Here is a 26,819-nt window from a genome sequence, read left to right on the forward strand (position 1 = left end):
TTATTTTGGTATTTTAATGTGGATATATATGTAATTAGTTCTGCAATTCAATAATGAAGTCTCAATTAAAATTTGCCATCACATAATGGCTTCAATGAAATGATGAGAAAAGAATGTTTGACTTCTAACAAATACACATCAATTTAGAATTTTATTTTTTTTAGGTAGTTTGTTTAAAGAAAAGCAACTCATCCAAAATGAATTTTTTAATTTGCTCATTTCTTTAATCAGACCCTGGGTTTTCTCTTATGGGCCCCCAAGTGTCTATTTCTCTTTTCAGTATAGAGGATTAATATCTCATTTTCATTTATTTAAAATTTGTTGACTTGTGGGAGTTGGGAACTCTGTATTTGACAGTTCCAATTAAACATTAATTTCAACTAATTGCAATTTGAAGAATTTGTTACTATGAAATTAAAAAGCTCAGCAGTGAAACTGACAGAATTTCCTTTGCTTCTCTATGATAAGTCAAATTATAGAAATGTTGACTGCTATCTAATGCAAAATCTTATTTCCATGAGAAATATTTTCATTCCCAGCCACCAGAAAGCGTATGACCTTTAATCAAAGAAAAACTGAAGACTGACAACTGCAATTAAACAATACAGATTACAATACCCATATGAGTTGATCGTGCTTTGGATCAATCCTCTCCGGTGATCAACTGATTGGATGGAGAGGTGCAGAACCCTGAACTATTTTATGTTTTGAACATATATTTCAATGCATGTATTTTTAAGCTTCAGATATGAAATATGTCCAAATACTTATCCATATGGAATTATAGTTCCAAAAGATTCTATTTCAAATCTGCACAAATTCCACTCGCCAAAGACCTCACAGGACCATGCCCACCATTTATGCTTGGGAACTATATTCCTCCCACAGATGGGGCAACAAATATTAAAATACACACAGATACCCTTTCACTCATTCCTGCTCTCACATACAATACAACACAGCCCATCTTCCTGGTCACAAATGTTTGTTTTCCTTCCTTCAGCATTCAAAAATTTTCACCCTTTCTCCAAGAGAAATTACCCAAGCAACCTTCCAATCACAACCTTGATCTCAAAGTCAAAGATCTCATATCTATGTCAGATCTCAATACACCTTCTCTTGCTCCAGAAGCTACGTACTCAAAAGGCAAGTAATTTATACTCTCCTCCCTCACCCACCCAATATACTATAGTGAAACTAGGACAGGAAAACTGCAATAAAAACTTCCATGTAGAAAAGAAAACCGAAAATACTTATGAAATCTAACTGTGCAGATGTTTCAAGGAGCTCCTGTTCTGCTCATGGGGAATGCTCCTTTATCCGGCCTGGGTTCTCCTCCCTGATATTAGCTGCCTAGTCTGTAGTTCTCCATGGTCTTTGTTCTCTAGGTGGTCCTTTTGCATTATTCACCATGTCCTTATTTGAATATGGCTCTGGACGTTACTCCTTCTCAGGTGTGGACAGCATGCCCAGCCAGCTCCTTGTCCGAGAAGTTTGGAGGAATGAAGAGTTCTTTCAAATCCTGATAAATCAGTCTATTTTATCCCAGGCTGGAAGCTCACTTGCCAGCGTATCTTTCACAAAAACAAGTTCTTTTTTCTTTTGATTCCAGCAAATACCACAGGTCAGTTGTCCCATCTGCAGTTCTCTGGGAGACATTCTATTGTCTCTGAGCTACCTGCAGTTGCCTTGAATCTGTGGGATGTTCTGAGAGAAGCACAATCTCATTCTCTTCTCCCTGTGCCATTTTGTTCAGCTTCAAGGATTTATACAAAATGACATTAATTAAGAGCTTTTAGCAACAGGCTTGAAGGCCACACTGTTGAATTGGTTCTTGCCTAAGCTTAACCTTAATTGATGTTCGTTGTTCAAAGCCATCCTCAGTTTTATGTATTACCACTTGCAAATGAAAATCAGACCCTGGCAGTCACAGAACTACTTAAATTTCTGTATTATCTTACATATCTTTTTGAAAATTCGACAAGTCTTTTCTGAGTTCATCTCTCTCTTAGGCACTTGTCAAACACACCAATAGCAAACAAGAAATACTAGCTACATACCTATTCATCTAAAAACCACAAGCTCATTCTGTCCATCATCAGCTTTCCAAGGTATTATAGGATATAATGTACCAAACCTTTCAAGGCTCCATAAAATGCGTTGCCATCATTCTAACCTCCAATAAGTTTTCTCACCACCTACTTCTGGCACTGGAGCCAATGCAATATAAGCTGACCATACCAGTCAGCTTTAGCTAAGTTCTCCTATAGCAACAAACAAATCCAAAATGTCAGTGGCTTATCACAACAAATATTGATTTTTTTTTTACCCATGTGGATCCATTTGGGTCAGCAAAGGCTCTGCTCCATATCCTTTCCACTTCAGAATTCACACTGAGAGGATGATGTCTACTTTGCACCTGCTGGCCTCATGACATGAGACAAGGCAGAAAAGACACATGGGAAAAGAGGCACGGCAGAGCCCTGTTTGGGCTCATAAAGCCCCTGATGGTAAGTGGCACACGGAGCTTCTGCTCGTCAGGCAAAGCAAATGTCACATGTGCCAAGCCTGATGATGATGTGAGAAGAATGATTCTCCTACAGGGAGGGGCAACTAACAGAATTCTTCTTAAAACCACGGCCGTTTTTAAAATTACATGATTAGATGGCTGTATCAGATTTTTGGGAACTTGTACTTTATTAGCCCTGGAAAACTGTGTATTATCACAATTTCCTTGCTGATGATTCAGTCCCAAGCAATTTCTTAAAGCCTATGTTGGCAAACACAAAGGTTATTTACCACCACTTGCAACAAATGCTTTTATATCAAAACTATTCAAAAGAATAATGACTATGATGAAAATAAAAACCCAAAACCACTCTACATTCCTCTCCTGAATTACTCTTCCACAGTCCAGCCTCACCACCCACGCACACCATTAAAAACTACATATATGTCTTCATAAAAAGAGACATCAAGGATGAAATGCCCACGGACAAGTCAGCCCTAGTGAGATCAGGGACGATGTAGGAGCCTCACTGGTCCAATCATTCTATTTTCCTGTGATGTTATGAGATTAGAAAATCTGGTGTGCTTGACTGGGATAGTTTTTTTTTTTTTTTTTTTTGACTGGGATAGTTTTGATGAAAAATTAAACCTTAAAATGGGGACTGTGTTCTGTTACTGAATTACCCCTTGGAAAAACAATTCCGTTTTTTTTTTAAATTTCCAACTGTTTGGCATTATCTGCAAATAGTCTCTCTAACCCGGGAAGTAATTATTTTTGCCTCAAAAGTTGTCCGCTAGAAGCAGATGCCGTGCCTGGAACCCCATCTGAAGTAATTGCCGCCATGGGGTGGCAGACGCTATCACGCTGACAGTGGAGACCGCTTCTTTCAAGAAAAATCTCTTTGTTGTCTGTAACTGCGGCTGAAATCACACCTCCCTGTTGCAGGTGTACTGTCAAGGTATCCCATTCTTAAACATGCCATAAACCATTAGCAAGTTGACCTTTCACGACAAAGCAAGATGCCTACATTCTTTAAACATCAGAGAGCGCTGGGGAGAATGTATATATCATGACATGTAATCACAACATACACCATGTTTCTATAATATATAGAATTAAAGCTTAAAACTTAAAACACCAAGTTGTTGTGTTTTTGTTTTGTTTTGTTTTTTGCGGTACGCGGGCCTCTCACTGTTGTGGCCTCTCCCATTGCGGAGCACAGGCACCGGACGCGCAGGCTCAGCGGCCATGGCTCACGGGCCCAGCTGCTCCGCGGCATGTGGGATCTTCCCGGACCGGGCACGAACCCGTGTCCCCTGCACCAGCAGGCAGACTCTCAACCACTGTGCCACCAGGGAAGCCCAACACCAAGTTTTAATGACACCTATGGTACCATGCCTCCCCACACGACCAAGCTAAAACATACCTGAAGCGATAGGGCACACGTAAAAAATGCACTACTAACACTACAAAAATGAGCATGTTGTTTGCATAATAGTTTCCTCTCCTTACACTTACACTTTTTTGATTTTAATTTTTAAAAATGTGAAGTTTTTACCTCAAGCAATGCCATATGCTAATAAAGAAAATGCTTTTTCTATGCTATGAAATGCAATTTTGAATCTATGTGACATATGTTCCACTTATAAGATACCTTATTTTCCTTTTGGTTGAGTCCCCATTTTAGTTCTTCTACTTGAAATCTCAGTTTCTTCACTTCGGCCTCATTTTGATCCATGAGGTTGTTGACGTGGGTCATTTCTGCCGTCTTTGCCTGGTGCTGCCTGCTTAGTTTATGGTAGGCATGTTGAAGGTCCAACAGTTCCTTTCAAAAGAAAACAGGCATTCCATTATTTATAGTTTCCTCCGATAAAGTCAGAAGAATGGCAACTTGTTTGGGAAAAATAGAAAAGCACTTTAGGAAGAATTCAGATTAGGCATCTGGAACTCTACATTTCTGCAATTACATATTATGATTCGCATATAACTATAGGTGGAAGGTGTATTTCTGTGTGGTTAAAATACAGTGCAACTCTTTACGTGCTTGAGGGAATGACCCATTTTTCATGTTGTGCAAATTTAGTTTTTATGTATGCTTTCCAAAAGAGGACTCTCATATCCATAAATGAAGAATAAAACATAATAAAAATAAGTACAAGAAGAACTGTTCATCTGCTAAATCAGCCTAAGTATTAAAAGTTAGCAGACTAGCTGCTTTTAATTATTTTTCTTAAAAAAAATGTTTTGTGCTGCTGTACTCATGCCGTGAAAGGCACCCTCCTGAAACCACACGAATCTGGCTCAGAGACCTGAAGGGGCTGACCCTGGGGAAAATCCAGAGTGAATCCACCATGAAGTGACTGGATCTCCAGTCAATCTTGTTATAATCAACATTCTACAAGACATGAATTGACAGGTTACATTAATTGGCCTCAGATTTCTTACAGCTGCATATAAATCTACAATTATCAAAAATAAAAGTATAATGAAAAGAAACACATCAAGATGCTACTCCTCATGTCTTCAGACTGGCAAGATTATGTGTGATAAAATAATCTGTTGGTAAAATGTGAAGAAACTGATATTCATTCATGGAAAAACGTTGAGAAAACTATTTAACATGAAAAATGCATTAAAACTCCAACCCAGCCATTCTACTTCCAGGACTGTGTCCTACAGATACACACACAGTTGTGTGAAATGCTGTATGCATGTGGACATGTAGCACAGCGTTATTTTTATGTTAATAGTGAATGATTGGAAATGAAGATCATCGTCATAATATCATATGGAGCTGATTAAATAAAAAGACATTAAGCTTTTTAATGCTTAAACTATAATATGGCAGCCTTTTGTATAATGATATCTCTCAATATTCTATTAAGTAAAGCAAAATGCAAAATACTGTGAAGCCTAAAAAAAATAAGCTGAAGTGAATTTTTTTTTAAAATAAATTTATTTATTTAATTTATGGCTGCGTTGGGTCTTTGTTGCTCTGCGCGGCTTCTCATTGCGGTGGCTTCTGTTGTTGCGGAGCACGGGCTCTAGGTGTGTGGGCTTCAGTAGCTGTGGCTCGAACGCTCTAGGGCACAGGCTCAGTAGTTGTGGCGCACAGGCTTAGTTGCTCCACGGCATGGGAGATCTTCCCGGACCAGGGATCGAACCCTTGTCTCCCGCATTGGCAGGCGGATTCTTAACCACTGCGCCACCAGGGAAGCCCTAAAGTGAATTTTGATATGACACCATTGATTACTGGTAGCCTCCTGGTCTCTATGAAACACAGAACTCCAACCAAACAGGTAAATGTCCTGCAGATGTGAGAAGAGGGTGTGGACTAGAGCGCAGGACCTGGGAGAAATTGCTGACCACTCTCAGGAAGCCAGGAGGAGGAAAAGGCGGAGGAGGAAAAGGCAGAGGAGGGCTCCCACGCCCACCAGCCACCCACCACGCCTCCATGGCAATCTATCAAATAACTGAGAGATTCCTGGAATCTTGCTGCTGTTCTGAAAGCCCTGGCCCCCATAAGAGTCAGAATCACACCATTGGTATTTAAACCTGAGCAGTGCCGAAGGGCAGCTGGGAACAGGCAAACTTGGACAGGCAGCTAGACCCCAGTTGATGGGACAGGCTCATGGTCCCTTCCCTTGCCTCACAGTAACAGTGCAGTTTACGGCTTCATGGCACTGTTTTATCAGATTACATCACAAACCACATTTAAAATGCAAACAGATTTCTCCTTTCTTCTCTTCAGAGTACAATTTTCCAATGCCACATTATATACCTTATGCTTTCACAGAAAGATATGCAGTAGGGAACACAATTCTATTATTTGGAATGACAATGGAGCATTTAATGAAAGATTTTCTTGATCTGGCAAACAAAGAATTTGCCACAAAAGTAATGCAGAGCTTAATGGAAGAGTTATAGCAAATCTATAAAATGATGGCTTTTCCTCAGGAATTATGCAACTACCTAAAAAACCTTTGTGGGGCTTCCCTGGTGGCGCAGTGGTTGAGAGTCCACCTGCCGATGCAGGGGACACGGGTTCGTGCCCTGGTCCGGGCAGATCCCACATGCTGCGGAGCGGCTGGGCCCGTGAGCCATGGCCGCTGAGCCTGCGCGTCCGGAGCCTGTGCTCCGCAAAGGGAGAGGCCACAACAGTGAGAGGCCCGCGTACCGCAAAAAAAAAAAAAAAAAAAACCTTTGTGATTTAGTACAATTATTTCTCAGATACTCAATGCTTTGACTTTAGGTTTGTACTTTGAGATGTGCATATAGGAAGGGAGGGAGGGAGGGAGGGGGAGGGAGGGGGAGGGAGGGGGAGGGAGGAGAGGAGGGGAGGGAGGGAGGAGGGGAGGGAGGGAGGGAGGGAGGGAGGAGGGGAGGGAGGGAGGGAGGGAGGGAGGGAGGAGGGAAGGAAAATCATTGCTGTTTGTCAGTACCAATTCCACCCCAAGCACGCGTCATCCTTGTAGGCAGACCTCTAGCATTCATGCTCTACTGCATGGCCATTTGCTCAGGGAGGGCCACCTTATTCTCAGGCCCAGGAGGTGGATATGTGTTAGCCAACGTCTGTTCTCTGTGAGTGGTCCCCAAGCCTGCAGCATCAGCATACCCTGAGAACTCCATCCAAGATCTACTGAATCAGAAGCTCAGGAGTTGAGGCCCAGCAACCTTGGGTTTAACAAGCCCTCCGGATGTTTATAATTCAACATAAAGTCTGAGGACCACTAGTATATGCCAACTGTAGTAAACTTTACTCTTGCCAGTAAATGTTTTAGGAAGGTAGATGGAACCTAACCGAGCAATGAAATATGAGACGTCTCCTTGGGTGGGAGGAGGTGATCTAGGATTTTTAAGCACTTAAAAATATACAAGGAAGATGTATGCCTGGAGGTACTGATACAACAGTCTGGGCCAATAGGAGAATCATGCTTACAACTGAGGTCCGCAGACCTGGCCTGGCCTTGGGCACATTTCATTACGAGAAAATATATCAAACTGTATCTATAGCCAAATGTATTTTAATTATGTTCATAGGATACCTTTTACTTTCTATTCTAAAAAGATGAAAACTAGATTTCAACATAGGAGAAAAAAAATTATTTCGTTAGTAAGGATATTTAAAAAAAAATCAGTTTAGGGTGAAAGAGATTAGTATTAGCCAAGTACCTACTATCACTGAACTCTTCACATACCTTCTCTCTCTTGTCTTTTCTATTTTCCCCATTCAGTCTCTGAGAGGCTATACACATTGCTTATGGCCAAACTAGCTGTAAGTTACTCCTCCTTTTTTCATTGTTTCAAAACAATATCCTGGCTGGCTTTAACCTTGTTAGCAGGCCTTATCTTCTAAGACTTCACAGGTTCTTTGACATTTTAATCCATTAGTTCATCAACACCCCAATTTTACTTTCAGGAGAGAGATGGATTTCTTCCTTAATTCTCAGAGCTATGACCTTTGCTACTACAGACTCATTTTTTTGTCATTCTTGTGATGAGATTCCCCCCACCCCCAGTTCTTTCTTTGAATGCACATTAGAGTAGAGGCACTTAGGGTCACAAACCATAATCCCCTGTATATGTTTTGTTTGATGCTTTTATCTGAAATCTCAATTTCCCCTGTAGCTTACTTACAGACCTCCAGTTGGAAGGCATCCAAATAGATGTTCATTTAAAGAGTTAATAATTTGCATATAAAAAGAGAATAAGTCAATAATAAAGATCCATATGGATTTTTAGAGCAAGCTTATTCTAATATATTTTTAATGGTAGAAATACATAAAACCATGATGTGATATATTTTATTTTGGCAGAAAAAAATCTGAATAGAAATTAAACATATAAAAAATATACAGTACTAGAGAGTATTTGTCAGTATGGAATCCTCTATAAATCCAAAGCTATAAAACTGAACAGTAAATATAATTCACAATCCTTTTATAAGTTGATATGAATAATAATGTTGAATCGATATAGAAAATAAGCATATACAATGTGTTTGTATATGGATATTTCTGATAGAATAACATTAGTTCCTCAAATAGATTGACTCTGTTTCTAGTGATGTGAAGAATTTGATAGCAGGTTTTAAATTCTGTGTATGGCTTATGAAATCATGCATTAGTTTATGCTCTTGTAAGTGAGAATATTGCTTTCTACCTAGAATTAATATTGTAGCCGATACATGAAGTGCTGAAGCTTAACTGATTTTGATTGTGCCAAGCTGCCAGAACTAAAGTACATTTTCTTATCATTTTAAATGACATCATGAAACGCTGGTTAAAAATGAATCAAATAAGTTTATATGCATCAATTTGAAGGAAAAACAAAATGACATGCAGAAAATTTTAAAGTATTAAAGTGTTATTATATGTTATTTGTTTGTTCAATTTTTTAAAAAATCCATAGAAAATTAGAAATTTTGGCATCTGTAATTTCAAAAATGCATAACAATACTGTACTGTTATGTAGAGAACCTGAAATTCTCAGTATAATATGAGTCAACTATATTTAATAAAGAGAAACACATAAAATTGGAAATAACTAGCTCATGGTCTGTTGATAGCCTTGTTAGACTCCAGCTGTGAGTAATAACGCTATCAACAAGGGCAGATTTTCTCTTCTCAAAAGTTGACTCAGGCACATTGGGTGGTTATTATAATCAAATCCATCTGCTTGAATAAAGAACTCACAAGCTCATCCAAATTAAGTGCATTAGAAAAATATCTTGTACCACCTACTTATAAGGATAAATGTCAGTCTCTATATCTTCAATTCTGACCTGTCAGATAATAGCTTTAAAATGAGAACATTTTTCTGGTCTTAAGTGGCATCTTCAGAGGGTTCATTTAATATCTTATATGTTAAGTATAGAGTGATTTTAGTGCTCGTTGTAGACTTGACACATTATCAGTGATTCAAGGAGCACTTACTGAGTGTCTACCACGTGCCATGTAGACTGGCTTCTACATTCTATACATAAAAGCAAACAAGGCAGACACAATTTTTAACCTCACAGACATTAGAACCTAGTAGAGGTAATAGATTAAAGACAATTAAACAAGCAAATTTTCCCATTGTGACAAATACTAAGAGATAATCCAATGAGCTAATAAGATAGGGAACTGTTCATGAAAGGTGGATGATAAGCAGGGAGGACATGTTGAGAGGGGATGCTGTCCTGTGCCCTGCAGGTTCTCCTGCAGGATGAGAGGATGTATTTCACCGGTTGCTGGAAATGTCTGATCACAGCCCTTTCCCCTTGGCTATAAGAAGCCTCCTTCCTGGGACTTCCCAGGTGGCGCAGTGGATAAGACTCCACACTCCCAATGCAGAGGGCCTGGGTTTGGTCCCTAGTCAGGGAACTAGATCCCACACGTATGCTGCAACTAAGAGTTCGCATGCCACAACTAAGGAGCACACCTGCTGCAACTAAGACCCTGCATGACCAAATAAATATTTTTAAAAACCCAAAAAACAAAAAACAGCCTCCTTTCTAACTCCACACCCCCTTCCTGGGGCAGCCTGGTCATTTTAGAAGTATGAAGGAACTGCTCTTCTCACCTCAATTTGGGACAGCTCCAAAGATCTATGCCAGCTTCAGAGGTATCCAGAGGTATTACTATTATCACTTCTCCCCAGTCCTACTTCTCCCTCTGCCCTTTGCTCTCTGGCCTCTTTCCCCATGGGTGTTGTACTCCCTAATAAACTTCCTACATTTTGATATCTGTCTCAGAATATGCTACCCAGGTAGCACAAATGCCAACATCATGTCCCATGGCTGTCACCTGGGGAGATCTATCCTATAGAATTAAATATCATAGTACGAACACCATGGATGGAAAATAGATGATGGAAACTTTACTAAGAAAAAAATGTGCAAAAAGGGTGCAAAGCCACAATATTGTGGCTACATTGTGGCACTTATATCGTGTGTGTGTGTGTGAGGCCCATAGACTATCACACATTGGAGTTTGTGTTTATTCAATGCCATTTGTGCTTATTCAGTACCATAGATACATAAGCAATTGACCAAAAAAAAAAGTTTGTTGAGCATCTACTAATCTCTCATATAATCAGTTATGTCAATATTCCCAATAATATTCAAGTTTTTTAGAAAATATAAAAAAGCTTCATTAACTTTAAATTAAGTCCTACTTTCCTCATCTGTAAAATGCATACAATAGCAATTTCATAGAATTGTAACCTTCAAAAGACACAATATGTGTAAGTCATTTGTGATACATTAATTAAACGTAACAGGATAGGTAGAAAAACTGGCTAGGATAGTTTAGTTAGTTAGTTATCAAATGCAATAATAAGGTGAAGTGTGAGTAATCCAGAGTAGATAGAGCATCTCAGCAAATGCCACCATGGACTGGGTTCTTTTTACCTTTCTGTTTTGTCACCCTTAGCTCATACGTGGTCTTTGTCCTTAAACTTGATGTATTATAATCCCCAAATATCTGCTGAATCTTGCTGGGAAGGAAGTAGGAAGGGAACGAGCAAGGATAGAAGTGGTTTTCTCCAAGTGAAACTTTGCCTTTGTGTTGATAAGGCAACCTCTCAATGTTATGTTTTCGGGGAAAAAAATGCAAAAAATTGCACAAAATATTGAGCAGAATAAAAATATATAGTAAAAATCAGACATGTTGTAAACAAACTGAGAAACAACAAAGGCCAAGAGATATTATTACAGCACAGACGGATTGTGGGAAATAAAAACGTATAAAGAGAGGAACTAATAGTAAACTTATAATCAGCGACAACAAGAAGCCTTATTAAATCCAGTAATGTCTTCAGTTGCTGAGTAACCTAGAATTCTAAGCCCAGCTAAACTAATATGCGAGAGGCAGGGCAAAATCAATTTTTTTTTTTTGCGGTACGCGGGCCTCTCACTGTTGTGGCCTCTCCCGTTGCAGAGCACAGGCTCCGGACGCGCAGGCTCAGCGGCCATGGCTCACGGGCCCAGCCGCTCCGCGGCATGTGGGATCTTCCCGGACCGGGGCACGAACCCGTGTTCCCGCACGAACCTGCATCGGCAGGCGGACTCTCAACCACTGCGCCACCAGGGAAGCCCCCAAATCAATTTTAGTTTTAGGCAGAGGCAGGATTTTCCATCCACATATTCTTGATGAAAGAACTCAGGATGTTCTCTAGGAAGTTATCTTTCTACAGCTCTTTGAATTCATCAAATCCTTTCCTGTCTCAAAGTATTCGGACATGCTTTTCCTTTCGCCTACAAAGAGCTTTTGCAACTCTACACTCACGTGGCTCCTAATTTACATTCAGGTCCCAGTTTAAATAGGATTTCCTGTGAGACGCTTTCTTGATTACTCAAATGTGAATAATGGTTCACAGTATTATTTTTAATTATCATTCAGATACCTGTTCATTTCCTTTCTAGTCTTTATTGCATGTTGAAATTTATACCTGTTTGTGCATTTACTTAAGATTGCTTTATCCTACTAGTCAATATATATTTAATGCACCTATATCTGTAGAGTAGAAACAATTTAGAGTTATGTGGAAAAGTGAAAATTAATTAGTTGTCAGGTCCATAGAAAACTGGAGCTCTAATTGTAAAATTTTGGAAATAATGAATATACAATGCAAACTTTAGAGAGAGAAAGCTGTTGCTAGCAGAAAAGATACGATCTCAATTTAACTACAAAAAGATATATATAAAGATATATATATCTTTGTATATGGCAAGCAATCAATTCAAACTGTTGGGTAAAGCATACCGATATTATCTGAGGAAAATTGAAGGAATGAATTATAATGATAAAAATAATCTATTGATACAAGTACAAAAAAATGAATTGATGAAGGATTGGTCTATTGGTAAACAAGCAGAATAGTATAGAAAAACTATGAGCCAGCCTAGAGAAAATTTTAAAAAGAACACCTTGAAAATATACAAAATTGGAAATGAATTGGTATTTATATCAGATTAATAAAATAGGAGTAGTTTTGTTAAGCCTTGCCTTTCAATGGGACACTGAGACTAAAGTCCGCCTGATGGAATGTGGAAGGAACTGGTTTATAGCTCTTCTAGCTCTAGCAAGGAGATACCCCATGGGAACTTCCATGATGTCCCACTTCCTTACCTAAGTACCTAGAACTGAAGGGCTACAAGATGACGAAGCTAAAAGCTGACAGTTACAGATCCCTGAGTCACCACATGGAGAAGAAACACCAAGGAGAGCCTCCTGGCTTCACTGGATTAAGAAATGAGCAAAACATAAACTTGTATCAGCTGCAGAGATCCGGAGTTTGTTGTAGCGCTTTATCCTTACTAATAGTCTAGCCCAATAATATTAGGTTACACCAATTGACATGCTTAAAAAACATTTTGATTGACTAATTCACTGGCAGTTTCAGTGCATAACAAAGGTTACTAGGCTTTTAGTCATTTTTAAATTGACTCATTTTACAAAAAGATGTCTGTCTCTCAGATACACCATCAGGGTCATAGGGACAGAGCTTTTTTTGGTCTTTTCCTTTTAACTGTATAGTTCATCAATTATCTGTAGTGTGTTAAATAGTGCCTGGACACTGAAGGTGCTCAACAAATGATAAATGAATATATGAATAAATGAATATACTTACAATATGTCTTACTGATTGGTGAAGCAAACAACAAAGTGTGTTTATGATTCTAGATTGTATGCAGGCTGGATTGTACTGTGCACAGGAAAAGGAAGAGTCTCTTTACACTCATTTCCTTTTAACAGCAAGCATTCATCACCAATTCAATCTACACATAATAAAGTTTTGTAATAGTTGGCAATACATTACAATAGTTATTATAGTACATATCCTGACTCTGTGTGATATTTAAAGATTTCTAAAGAATTGCAAATACGGCTATTAACCCTACGGCTAAACCATAAGTTGCAAGTACAATTTAGTACTCATACAGCATCCTTTGTCTCCAGAGAACATACAAATATTAAGTTAAACCCTGAATTGTTAGTCACCAAAATTGTAGATGGAATCAGAAGTTCTTTTTCTATTTTCCAGGCTCGGCTCCCATGGGGGGAATAGAGAGAGAGATCACTGACTCACACTCAGTGGGGAATGCATCACTCCCACACAGTTTTTTCTTAAAGCCATGCACACTTAGCTAAGTAATGCTTTATAACCAAACTTTCCAACCTTCTCTCTACCCACACTGAGAAGAGCCCTGTAATTGTACAAAGCTACAAATGTTCAGAGAAAATACTTTTCTGTGGAAAATATTTCATTTCATTTGATAAATCAGAGTTTCTCCAGGTCCTCCGTGCAGCCCTTTTACATGAAAGTGGTTCTGCATACAGCAAACTCTCCTGACAGATAAGGGTATTGCTTTTGCTCATAATTCTAGGGAAATAAATAATTTAAATAAAATACATAGATTTCTGTGTTGAGTTTGACAGACCCAATAGCCAAACAATTCCTACTTCCATTCGTGGAAAAGAAAGAGCAGAAGGGTCAATAAAGGCGAGAAAAAGGAAGTGATCAGAAAGGCCAATAGAAATAAAACCACAGTGAGTGTTCATAAAAATTAATAGGAAATAATCCAGAGATTAAGATAAAGATAGAAAAAATTCTCAGAAGAGGAAATATAATAATCCAAGAAATGAAAAAATATTAATAAGGATATCGATATAGAAATGGTAAGAAATACACTCTCATATACCACTGAAGGAAAATGTAAATTTTCATGACATTAAGATAATTTATGAAAATATATCATCAGTTCTTACCTCTGTCCTAGATTTTATAACAAGAAAATTATTCTAGGAAAATACTATATATATATATGTATACATATATGTGTATATATATATGAATATATATATGAATGAAAGTTTTATGTTCAAAAATAGTCACTCTGCATTATATCTAACAATATGTTAAAAAGTAATCTATATGATTGGACCCTTACTGAGTAAATTATAATTAATCCTTATACGGTAATATTATAAGCCCTTAAATTATGTGCGAAGAATTTTGATGATGCGTCAATAATGAGGCTATATAATGTGGAATAACAAAGCACGGGCACAATTTTATGTCCATGACTCCAATTATGTATGTATGTACGTATACACCACAAAAACACACAGTAACAAGACATACATGAAATAGGGTTTTTACTTTTGTCCAGTTTTACGTAAGACCTCAACACTGAACTCCTCTCCTTCTAAAACAAATGACAAGAAAAATAAAAGTGTGGTAGAAAGCTGGTCCTGCACCCACTAGGCCCTGCCCACCTGGAGGGTGTGTAATGGGCGGATCATAGGTGGACAGGGAGACCCTGGGAAGGCCTGTTATCTGAGCCCGGGGCAGTTTCTCTCCTCTGTCCTGGGAAATGGAATGGAGTTACCTGCCCCACATGAAGACACATCAATTTTTCCAGAGAAAAACCTTAAAAGTGTCACCTGGTGTTTGGGGGACAGACTGATTCCTCATTCATACTAGAAAAAGTATAAGCAGCCCGTTGCTATAGAGCAGGGAGGTGGTGCTTCCCTCGCAATTGCCTGCGCTTTCAGAATTTCTTGGAACAGGAAGGCATAAATGTTTGGGGGTGAGTCTGAGTGGCCCCTGCAGAGAAGAGCTGGATTTGCATCATTTAATAAAAAGTCCCCCACTTTAAAGGACCAGTCGGGTGGGCGAGATGACACCAACAGAAGAATCCCACATGGAGTGGATTCTGGGAGAGCTCAGGGTGATGGTAGGTCAGGGGCTGACTGAAGAGGCACTGCGGCAGAAGGGGCTGGCCTGGAGCACCGTGCCTGAAACCACTCCAATTCATAGGACTGCTCCCTCCTCTGTCCTCTCTTCCAGCCCTGAGAAGTAGAAGAAAGCCTATCTAGTCGGGGCGGGGGGTGGTGGGGGTGGTGGTGGGGCAACGTAGGGAGGAGGGAGCAGAAGATCCCATCCTCACTGCCTGCCACCTGGTCTGATGCCAAACTGCGGAAACGCAGAAGCTTCAACCCTGAGGTCTACAAACGGAGGGGATTTAACAGAGCGTTTTCCATCTACTGGACACGCCCTCAGAGATACAAAGTGCATGTTGTAAGAAGGAAGTGGTTTCCTCTTAACTCATTTCTGTATCTTTTTCAGCACCTGCAATGTGTAATATTACATGTGGATGATGTTTCAAAAGGAGTATATCAAGTTGAAAGATGAACTGTTGATGTAGAAAAGATTGAAAAGGGTTTTTTTGCTATTGCATTCCTAAAAATATTGTATAACTTGTTATTAAATAAATATTAACCTCTAAAATGTTACTCTTTCCTGGAATACAAGTGGACCATCATTTTCGACAGAGTATTTGCTTTGGGAACAAGATGAGAGATCACAGGTGTACAGATTGAGTGTGCCTTTTACTTTCTGTTGAAATAACCAAACTTAGATCTAGAACCCCAAAGCTAACTCAGTTTTCCAATTTGATCTGAGAAAGATCGAGCATATTTTATTCACAACCTCAGATTGTCTCAGAACTCAGGAATTAAACACCTATTCATAGCATTTATTAACATTTAATCCTCCAGATCGCCTCTATATCCAGAAATAATTATCTGTTACCTATATGAAATTATCAAAACTACCCTACAGGTTAACGTTAATTGGCACATTAAGGTGATCTCATAGGGAGTCTGGAAATATAAACCAGTTTAATGAGTGAAAAATTAAGGCACACAAATAAATCCTTCAGTGTGGAATAACTGAATTGCTTCTCTCCTCTCATTGTGTTGGTGTTTACAAAAGAGAAGCATTAGAAGCCAAAGTTAGGTAAAATATTAAAATCAAATTAGGAAAACAAATAAGTTAGTTCATCTAAAACTAAAAGTAAGTATCCCCATACCTAATTTCCAAGGGTTGCCTCTTGTACAAAGTGGGTCCCTTTGTGGTTGCCGTCACGAGTCATGAATTCAACAATGTGGTATTGCATGGGTTAAGGAATGGAGTTTCTCAGGGAAACAGCAAGTTGGAAAGGTTGGATTCACAACAGAAAAAAAGGCATGGGTCCCACACGTCAAGGAAAACCTCCAGAGCTAGAAACACTGTTTGGATGTGTCCTCCAGTCAAGGGACGGCCCTTCCTCCTGCTCTACTGAGCCGTGTCTGGCAGTTGGAACCTGGGTGCTGCCTGTCGACACAGATAGTAAGTACCAGTTGCCCAGAACCTGGAACGTTTGGGTGGCTCACAGAGAGCCAGCTGATAACTTTTGAAAATGTAGCGAGCCCTATGTTACATGTGTGACACATTCCTGGCCAAGGGAGCTCACATTCTACTAGAAAAATGAGATGAGTTAAAATACATGAAAATAGAATACGGTGAGTGCTGTGTCAGGGCTGGGAATGGCTGCTATAAACACAGTTGGAGAAAATCCGAGTGACTTTCCTACACGGAGAACTTATTCTAACTCCTGTTATTCATGTTAAATTTACTTGGGTCACTGGTAGTTGCTATCATCTCATTTGCTCTTTTTAAATTTTGATGCTAAAAACAGGAATTTAAGAGACTTTAACATCTGCCATCCCTACTTGATAAATGTCCTTTATTTGTACATGTTCTTATCACCTTTGAACAGGCCTAAGTCTCAGAAGGGAAAAAGTGATTCTACAAATATGTTTTTGATTCTTTTTTTTGCAACTTTAAGTATCCTCCCAAGTTCATAATTGAAAATTAGGCCACAGACATTGTTTGTATACTCTTTTTTTATATTTTCATGCTATAGCTATTCAATAAAAATCACTCATGCAAAGCTTCTGTAACAAAATTTAAATATAACCCTTTACATACAAAATTGAACAGGGTTAAAAGGTCCTATACTAAACATTATACAAAGCATTCTGGGCTCTAGATACTGCTTCATCTGCTCTGTTTATATGGCATATCTTAAATATACATGCTCTGAAAATACTTTGTCAACTACCTATATTGTCAATAGACTCAATATTTATAATTTCAATGGAATTCTGTTCATAATTTTTAAATAAGTGAAATATATTAGTGGTTATTTCAGTCTGTATAAGCCCAAGTGTTACACAGATACTAACACGGTCTAAGACAATCGCAAGAAAGGGTTTCTTCCACCATGAAAATGGTATATTTCTTCCAAAGGCACAAATGCACTTACAGATGCAAAAGTAAGGCAATGAAAAATGCAATTCTGTTATACAAGAAGGCAATTTTCTTCTAAATTCCTTTATGTGGAAAATTTTCTTGAAATGCTATAAAATCAGTATAATTGGAATTCATTTTGATTTGATTATGACTTTGTTATTATTCAGAATAATTTTCCCTCCTTCAAAAATACAGCTGTAATTATTCCCCAGTTAATAATTGTACAAGATCAGTTTCGTATCATCCAAAAATCAGACGACTAATTATCTAGCATTTTGTTAAATTAACTTTAACTTGTAAATATGAAATCATGCTTATTTTAAGCCTTAAAAAACCAGTGAACAAGTTTCCTCTTATCAATAATAAATGTTAGCTTCTAGTAAACATCTGGTAATTGAGTATGTAAGGTGATACATCATAATAAAAATTTTTTTTCAGACTTTTCACTTCAAATCATGAAAGAAGAGGACTTCCTTATTATGCGTTTCATGCATAGTTGAGAAAAAATATGCATATTGTTGCATATGTACTTGAGATGGATCCAGTCCATCTGGTCACAGGCTTGTAAAATAAGAAAAGTTGAAAACGCTTGTGTTCAAATGTCCAGCTACCCCCATTTTCTGTGAATTTTATAGGGTCAGTTCATCTAAAGTTAGGGATAAACTATCCCTGCAGTTGCATCAAACCATTTGGTCCATTAAGACTTGACTTTAGCTGCCAAATGACATTTTCCCCTGCATAATACTGTTTGGCATCTGCATTGATCAAATTAACTGGTCACTTGCCAAATGTCCACTTCACTTTGGCACGTAGATAAAGACTATGGGAGTGAGAGAATGATTTACTAAGTGTCTGAAAGAATTTATATATTCACCCTAATTAAATTATACTCAAAAATAACAATCACCCTTTAGAGTTCCTCTCAAATTAATGAATACTTCCAATTATAAGGAAAAAATACTAAAAATGGAAATTGAATAATCTAGACACAAACAGATGATAAAAGCACTTATTTTAAAAACTATATTTTATTTATGGTGCAAATCTTTGTGGTTTGTGATGCTAGCTAGAAAAGACACAAAGACATTCTAAACTTTCTATAGAATAGTTATGTACAATTTTGAAAGAAAATAGACATATATAAGATACATTACGGTGATTTTTCACTAGGTTCTTAGTCATTTAAAAATGTTATTCATTGGTACTATTCTCAAGACACTGTCTATTTCTTATGGAAAGAAATTGTAATCTAGAAGGAAAGATAACATATTCTAATGACTAAAATACAAGGAAAGCAAATTGGCCCTGTAACCAAAAAAAAAGGAACCTATTTGCCAGTCCTATCCATATAAAATTAAAATATAACTACCTAGCTTTTACTAAAAGTAAAAATGTTTAAGTGTACTAGAAAATAAAAATTGCATTGAGATGCAGATGGAGAAGAGATTTAGATACATCTGTTGTCTTTTAAGAGGGATACACAGTCCAAGGGAATGTGTCTGGTTATAGTAGAAAGAAGAAAACATCACGACTAATGCGTTTAGATACATACACGTGTGTATGTGTAATTCTTCAAGTTACCATATACATACATACACACACATATGTATGTACTAATTCTGATACATCATAAATTAAATTACCCATATACTGGACTTAATGTTTTCTTACACTGTTGGCGATGAACGAGGACATTTTTGAGATATTGGACTATAGCAATTAAGCATCATATGTTTCAACCAGAGAAAATTTTGCAAGAAGTTTTCTCTAGAATAGGTTATAATCTTACCAACAGATAATGGTGATATCTCACACCACATTACCTCTAGCTCACTGACTTTGTTTTTCATCCTCAAAGGAATCTTCTTTCTGTTTGAAAAGTTCTGATATCCCCACTAATTTTTCTAAATGATTCTAGATCCTACTTCTTCTAGAGCTCCAGCTTAAATGTCACTTTCTCATCTCCTGGTCAGGAGGAATAGGTTATGATATAATCTCAGAAGTCTCTGTACTGGTTCCTTAATATACTAATGAAACAGCAAGTTTCATGAGGCCAAGGTTCTCATGTGTTCTTTCACTGTCTAGTTCTTTTGTTGCCAAGTTCTTTCACATAACACAGAAATAGTTATTATAGGCACTAAAAGATGCTTGTTTTCTTAATGAGTTAATGGCTTAGTCATAAGAAATCTTGATTTCAAATCTCTCTGGTCAACAGGTCCTAACTGTTGAGTTCAACTATTCCAGTATTTCCGTGTCAGCAGTTCTCTGGCTGTATCAAGACCTCCAAACCATTTGTCAATAATCTATACTTTTTTCTTTACTTCCCTGTTGCCTTCATATCAATTCTTAACCAGCAAAAGTGCAAATCAGTTCAATAAAACTTCTCCCTCGTAAACAAGATTCTTTTCCTGAGTCTTTCTCACCATTTGTTGGGCCAAATGTCAAATCAACTGTAATGAACGCTGCACATTACTGGTAAATTCACTTCCCCAATTTCTAAGACATTTTCTCGTGAAATCTCCATTTTCCTTCAGCCTCAATCTCACTAATCACCTAACTGGAAACATCACAGAAGAACAGAAACAGACAAGAAGTATCTCATCTTTCTGCACCCAAATCCAACCTCTACCTACATCTTCACCTTCTGTCTTCTCTCCTGTGACAAAGGAAGAAACATGTACTTTGCTATTTAAGACCAACCTCTCCACCTACTCCTTAGGGTCTTTCCAAGGACTTCGCTTCTCACCACAACCCTCTTCTCACCTGCAACATCATTTTTTTCATATCTCAGTAGACGAATCCCCTTGACATATATAATATCTAACTCCTTTAAATATTCAAGGATACATAAATATATTTGATACATTTAATTATACTATGATCTTTATATCATTAAATATTTTAAAGTATCAAAATGCCCTTCCAAGCATCATCCTGGTTTTCCCATCCATATTACAACAAAACTCCTAGAAAATATATATTCACTGCTACCATTGTCTTACCGCTAATTCTATTCTCAATCAACATTAATCAGGGTTTACTGTCTCCATCAAAACAAGTCTCATTCAGATCACTAAAATGTTACAGATAGCCAAGACCCTGGGTAGTTATCTATCCGTGTTCTAATCCATGTAGCAGAACTTGATGATGGCCTTGGTCCTTCTTAAAGGGTCTTTTCCCTTTGACTTCTGGGGCAGCCTTGTTTTCCTCTGTTCTCCATGTCTCTTCCTTATTTTCTCTTTATTCTTTCTCTACCTAAGATAAAAGTTGCAATGCTCACTACATTTCCCACCGTGCCTTGCAGTTAGTCTGGGCACCTGACTGTCCTGGTCTAATGTTCTGTCAGCATGGTTCAGGGGCAGGTGTCTGCTGCAGGGAGCGCTGAAGAATATATTGAGATGGCTCCTTCTCAGAGGGTTCCTGAGTGAATATGGGAAAAAAACCTGACCTCCACACTGAGCGTGGAGTGAACAAGAAATAATCTTTTGTTTTGGTTACTCTCTGAGATTCTAAGTTGGTTGTGGTTATTATTATTATTTACCAGCACAGAGGTTAGCATTACCATATAAATGGATAAGTTTTGTGGTAATTGCACTTTACTGTTATTATAAACTTCGTTCATTCCTTTCATCTCTTCCCTTCCCCTCCCTCCCTCAATGTCCATGTTGAATTTTACATTATTTTAAAGACTTTAACTGCACCTGTATTTCCATCCAAAGCAATTATAAGTTCCAAAGGCCAAAAAAAAGTTCCAAAAGCTAATTATAAGAGCCTAAAGAAAATCATGTCACATTAATTTGTTAATTTATATAAAATCAAATCATAACTCTCCTTTTCAAAAAGTAATCAAGGGGGCTTCCCTGGTGGCAGAGTGGTTAAGAATCCACCTGCCAATGCAGGGAACATGGGTTCGAGCCCTGGTCCGGGAAGATCCCACATGCCGCGGAGCAACCAAGCCCGTGTGCCACGACTACTGAGCCTGCGCTCTAGAGCCCGCGAGCCACAACTACTGAGCCCGTGTTCTACAACTACTGAAGCCCGTGCTCCACAAGAAGGGAAGCCACAACAATGAGAAGCCCGCGCACCGCAACGAAGAGTAGCTCCCACTCGCGGCAACCAGAGAAAGTCCTTGCGCAGCAACAAAGACCCAAAGCAGCCAAAAATAAATAAATTAATTAATTAAAACAAAAGTAATCAAGTACATTAAAGGGTTGCTATAAATAGCATCTTATGTACTGTCACATTGGGTGTAAATCTGACTGTTAACGTGATGATAAACTACATTTTCTAAGCTATTCAACAAATCTTCAAATAAAAATGAGCTTTTTCAACTGTATATGGAAGCAAACTAAGTATAAATCGATAAATCCAAACTAAAATAGTAGCAAATTTAATTCATTGGTAAATTAAAATGAATAATAAAACATGACAAAGAAGTGCTTACTCTAGAATGGCAGAAATGTTATTACTATAAGGTTATTTATTTAATTTATTCTGCCAAATATAAAATGTGAGGAAAAAATCCTAAATTGCATTAATATAAACCCAACAGCATTTGATTAAATGTTTTAAATGTATTCCAAAAAATAAAAATTCAGTAAATTAGAAAGAGCAGGATATTCAGACTCAAAGTCTCCATAATCAATCATCATATCACCATCATCATCATTATCATGTTTGTTAAAACATTACACTTTGCCTATAAGATCAGGGAAAAACCTAGGATGCCCATTTTCAACCCTAGTTTTTAGTGAAGCCATTTAAAATTTGGCCAAGTAAATATTTTAACATACTTAAAAGTTACAAATATTAAAAATATGGGGACAAAAATCACTATTCTTTGCATAAGATTATAAACAAGTGAACCACAAGATTATAAACTGAATAACATGAAAACATATTAGGGCCAATCTGATTATATGTTAGAAAATAAATATATACAAACCATAGCATCTCTTATAGTCCAGAACTGACCTGAGAGGAACTATAATTTCCAAAATATAGCCAAAAAAGATATAAAATATCTAAGAATAGACTGAATAGGAAATTCATAGGAAGTTTAGGAAGAAAATAAAGAAACTTCTTTAAAGGGGAAAAAAGACCTGAATAGTGTGAACAGTTATCAATGATGTATACAGCCAATCTCTAAATTAATTCACAAATTTAATGTCACCCACATCAAGGGGATCATAATGGGATTTTCTTTAGAAACACAGAATAATAATATGAAAAGTTAGCTGCCAATATGAGTGTGATAAAAGAACCAAGAAGACCTGGAAAAGAAATACACTGCAATCCTCTATGAGTTAAAATACAGTAAAGTCACAATATTAAAACCAGGTTGTATTATGACACAAATAGACAAACAGATGAGTTTAAAGAAGGGAGAAACTCAGAATTATCTCTAGATAGTCAGGATTTATGTGAGTTGTCCATTGCTAATGAAAGTAAATTGATAATACTTTTTTAGAGACAACTTGGCAATGCTAATAATGAAAATGGGCCCAACTTTTGACTCAGTGATTGCAAAAGTAATAATCAGGTATGTGCTAAAGATAACCTAAATATCACTTATTGGGCTTTAGTTAAATGCATTACTCTGGATGCATTATAATGCATCCATTAAAATCATTTTCAGAAGAAAATATAATGATTTTATAAAACATTCCTTTTAACGTTTGTGATATTTTCTGTACTTTCCAAAATTTCTACATGAATTCGCATTATTTTTGTTACCAAAATAAGACAATTTAAGAGTTGTTTTAAAATAATTACTGCTCTAAGCATAATTAGTTAATTTTTTTTAACATTGACACTTAAGATTTGTGAAAATGTGTTAGATTTTTAGTGCAACTTTGAGTTTCATTAATCAAATAGTTGGCTGTTTTTGTATGGATTATGTACAAATAAATAGGAATCTAAGTATCAATTACTTGAAACCTAAACCAAACCTAAGACAAAATATTTTATACTTTATAAAATTTGGTATAACTTTAGCAATAAAGAGGAAATGTCATTTAACTGAGAATAGGGAATTTTCTGTGGGTAGTTTCTTCTCGGAGCAAACTTCTCTGAAAGGTATGTGGATTTCTATTGAATCCTATGGGCATAAATCTACAATTATTGTTAAATATCCCAGGGAAGAAAAGCAAAAAATATTGATTATGAGAAAGTCTGAAGAACTGAGGTCCCATTGGGTTGGTCTACACAGATTCATGGAGGGAAATTTTTTTTTAATGAGCCATTGTAGGAGATGGGATGTGCTTTTCCTCTGCACATAACAGGGATGGGGTTTGTGAATTACTGAATGAAAGAAATCATTTGTAGAATGGCCCAAGAGAGTGCAAAATTTCTAGGCAATTGCTTATGATACCATATTATTAGGTAACAATGATGGTACACAGAAAGCCCGTCAACCTCAGAAAAATTCTCAAACCACGTACATCAACTTGGAAACAGACCTGGAGTTCATAGCCTTAATTTATCATGTTAGTATCCTCTCAATGAGACAAAAATATCCAAAATATTCAAATGATACACTTCAAAAGACTCAGAATCAGTTTGACAATATCTATGATAACAACTGTTAGAGGTTAAATTAGAAAAATAAATTCACAGAGAATTCTCAAACATTATTGTAGACTGCACAGTAGGTATCAGCTTCCCTACTCCAGTATTTGGTGAGAGTCCCGCTATACAGTGCATTGCTCTATAATCCCCTTACTGTTTTCTTAAGACAAAAATAATAAGTGAAATGTTTAATAAGCAAACTTCTGCTTTCCCTTAACCTATGGGATACTCATGAGAAAACAGTGATTAGAAATTTTAGCCATAAGAAGACAGGGGCAGGCAAAATTCCCAGAATAATTAATCATGAAAAATTAATCTCACAGTATAAAAGTATAGATAGAGTTGGCATTGGTGCCTTGGGTAGATGCCTATTTGACTTTGGGCATTGCTTCTTGTAATCTTTCCATGTGACATGTTTTAAATTCTCAACTAATTTGTATGTCCCTTGAGGGATTGCTATGTCTTAGGAATCTTTAAATTTCTCACAGCTTTTAGCACAGTGTTTTTCAACATAGTGTGAGGCTGAAGGAGATAATTTTGACAGATTATATATTTGCCTATTAAAAAAAACCTATCTAAATGTTTTAAATTATTTCTGGTAAATTTTGCTTTTAATAATGATCTCTGGAAAAATATCTGACAGTCTGTTTATTTAAGGTCAACAACTGCAACATTTTTCTTAAAAAAAAAGAGGTATTTAGTAGTTTAATTTTATTCTAAATTTTATTAATAAAATGGTTAAATATAAATCAAATTGCCAATAAAAATGCTGATAAAATTTGTAAACTCAGCAATGATTCATAGTTAATTCCTTTTTATCAGCCTGAGTATTTTTTATATAATTTATATAGAGTGGCTCAGGCCTTGCAAAGATTGGTGCTGCAGAACTTAAAGATGCAATGAATTCAATGTTTGTGGAATTTGCAAAACAGCAAAAAGCAAATCTATGACTATTTTGTGTTAGAAAAAAAATTAGTCAGCACTTAAAAACCTAGTTCCTAAACAATAAGCATATCTGCCATGATTTTGAAGGTTCCTTTTTCTGAAAAAAAAAAATGTTCTTTGCGAAAAAATACCCTACTTATGCAAAAATAAAAGGAAAATATACACAAATATACATTTGCTGAGGGACAGGGAGACAAATGGATGAATATGTGAAAGAGGAACTGCAAGGAAGTAAGACGGAATGTAAACCTGAGAAGCAACAATAAGTGATACCCAGTTAGCTAAAGCAATGGTCAGATGAAGAAGTGATTCTAATTACATACAATTTGAAAATACTTTTGCAAGCACACATTAAGGTCCACATACCAGTAACAAAAAGAAGTATGGAAAAATTGGAGCTAATCAAAATGAATTTGATTAAAAGCTCACTGAGAAAAATTTGATAAAAAAATATTTTATTATGATTTATTACTGTAACTACAGACAGTGTTCTCTCAGAAAGTAATGTTTTTATATACCATATACTTATTTCACATTGTTTTTCTTGAATACTGCTACCTTGACTGTAACGAAATATTTGTCTTCAGATTTATATACATACTTTACTGCACACTAAAATCATATTTAGTTTATTTACCCCTTGAGTCAAATTATGAAACTCATGTACATAACAAAACATTCTTCATATTGCACCTTTAATCTAGGATGCAAGGATCACCCTAGGTACCTACTACAGAAATTATTACAAATTCCACACATGTTGTATGTAACTTATTGAAGTGTTTCATGTTAGGCAATTTTATTTTAAAAATATGGTATATTGCATTCAGAAAATACTAACATCAATATATTATTAATTACTATGTGCTAGAGACTATTCTATGCTAGTTACAAATGTGAAATAATCTAATTCTCAAAAAACTCATGGCACTATTATATCAAAATTTTACAGATGAAGAAACTGAAATATCATTGATGAATATAGATGCAAAAATCCTCAACAAAATACTAGCAAACAGAATCCAACAACAAATTAAAAGGATCATACACCATGATCAAGTGGGATTTATCCCAGGGATGCAAGGATTCTTCAATATACACAAATCAATCAATGTGATACACCATATTAACAAATTGAAGGAGAAAAACCATATGATCATCTCAATAGATGCAGAGAAAGCTTTTGACAAAATTCATCACCCATTTATGATAAAAACAAAAAAACAAAAAAAACAAGCATAGAGGGAATTTTCCTCAACATAATAAAGGCCATATATGACAAGCCCACAGCAAACACCATCCTCAATGGTGAAAAACTGAAAGCATTTGCTCTAAGATCAGGAACAAGACAAGGAAGTCCACTCTCACTATTATTATTCAACATAGTTTTCGAAGTCCTAGCCATGGCAATCAGAGAAGAAAAAGAAATAAAAGGAACACAAATTGGAAAAGAAGAAGTAAAACTGTCACTGTTTGCAGATGACATGATACTATACATAGAGAATCCTAAAGATGCCACCAGAAATCTGCGAGAGCTAATGAATGAATTTGGTAAAGTAGCAGGATACAAAATAAATGCACAGAAATCCCTTGCATTCCTATACATTAATGATGAAAAATCTGAATGAGAAATTAAGGAAACACTCCCATTTACCACTGCAACAAA

The 26,819-nt window shown here is 36.8% G+C and overlaps 1 protein-coding gene across 1 annotated transcript in view; it reads right to left on the reverse strand.

Moving 5' to 3' along the window:
* CCDC102B (coiled-coil domain containing 102B) overlaps window positions 1-26,819 on the reverse strand; it is a gene marked incomplete at its 5' end in the record, with an annotated part of 223,675 nt that overhangs the window by 22,532 nt on the left and 174,324 nt on the right. Inside the window, 1 exon segment of the mRNA XM_079943339.1 lies at window positions 4,164-4,334. Coding sequence (XP_079799465.1) covers window positions 4,164-4,334 — 171 coding nt within the window.

Source organism: Stenella coeruleoalba, assembly GCF_951394435.1.
Source record: "Stenella coeruleoalba genome assembly, chromosome: 14".
In the NCBI taxonomy this organism is placed as follows: Eukaryota; Metazoa; Chordata; class Mammalia; order Artiodactyla; family Delphinidae; genus Stenella; species Stenella coeruleoalba.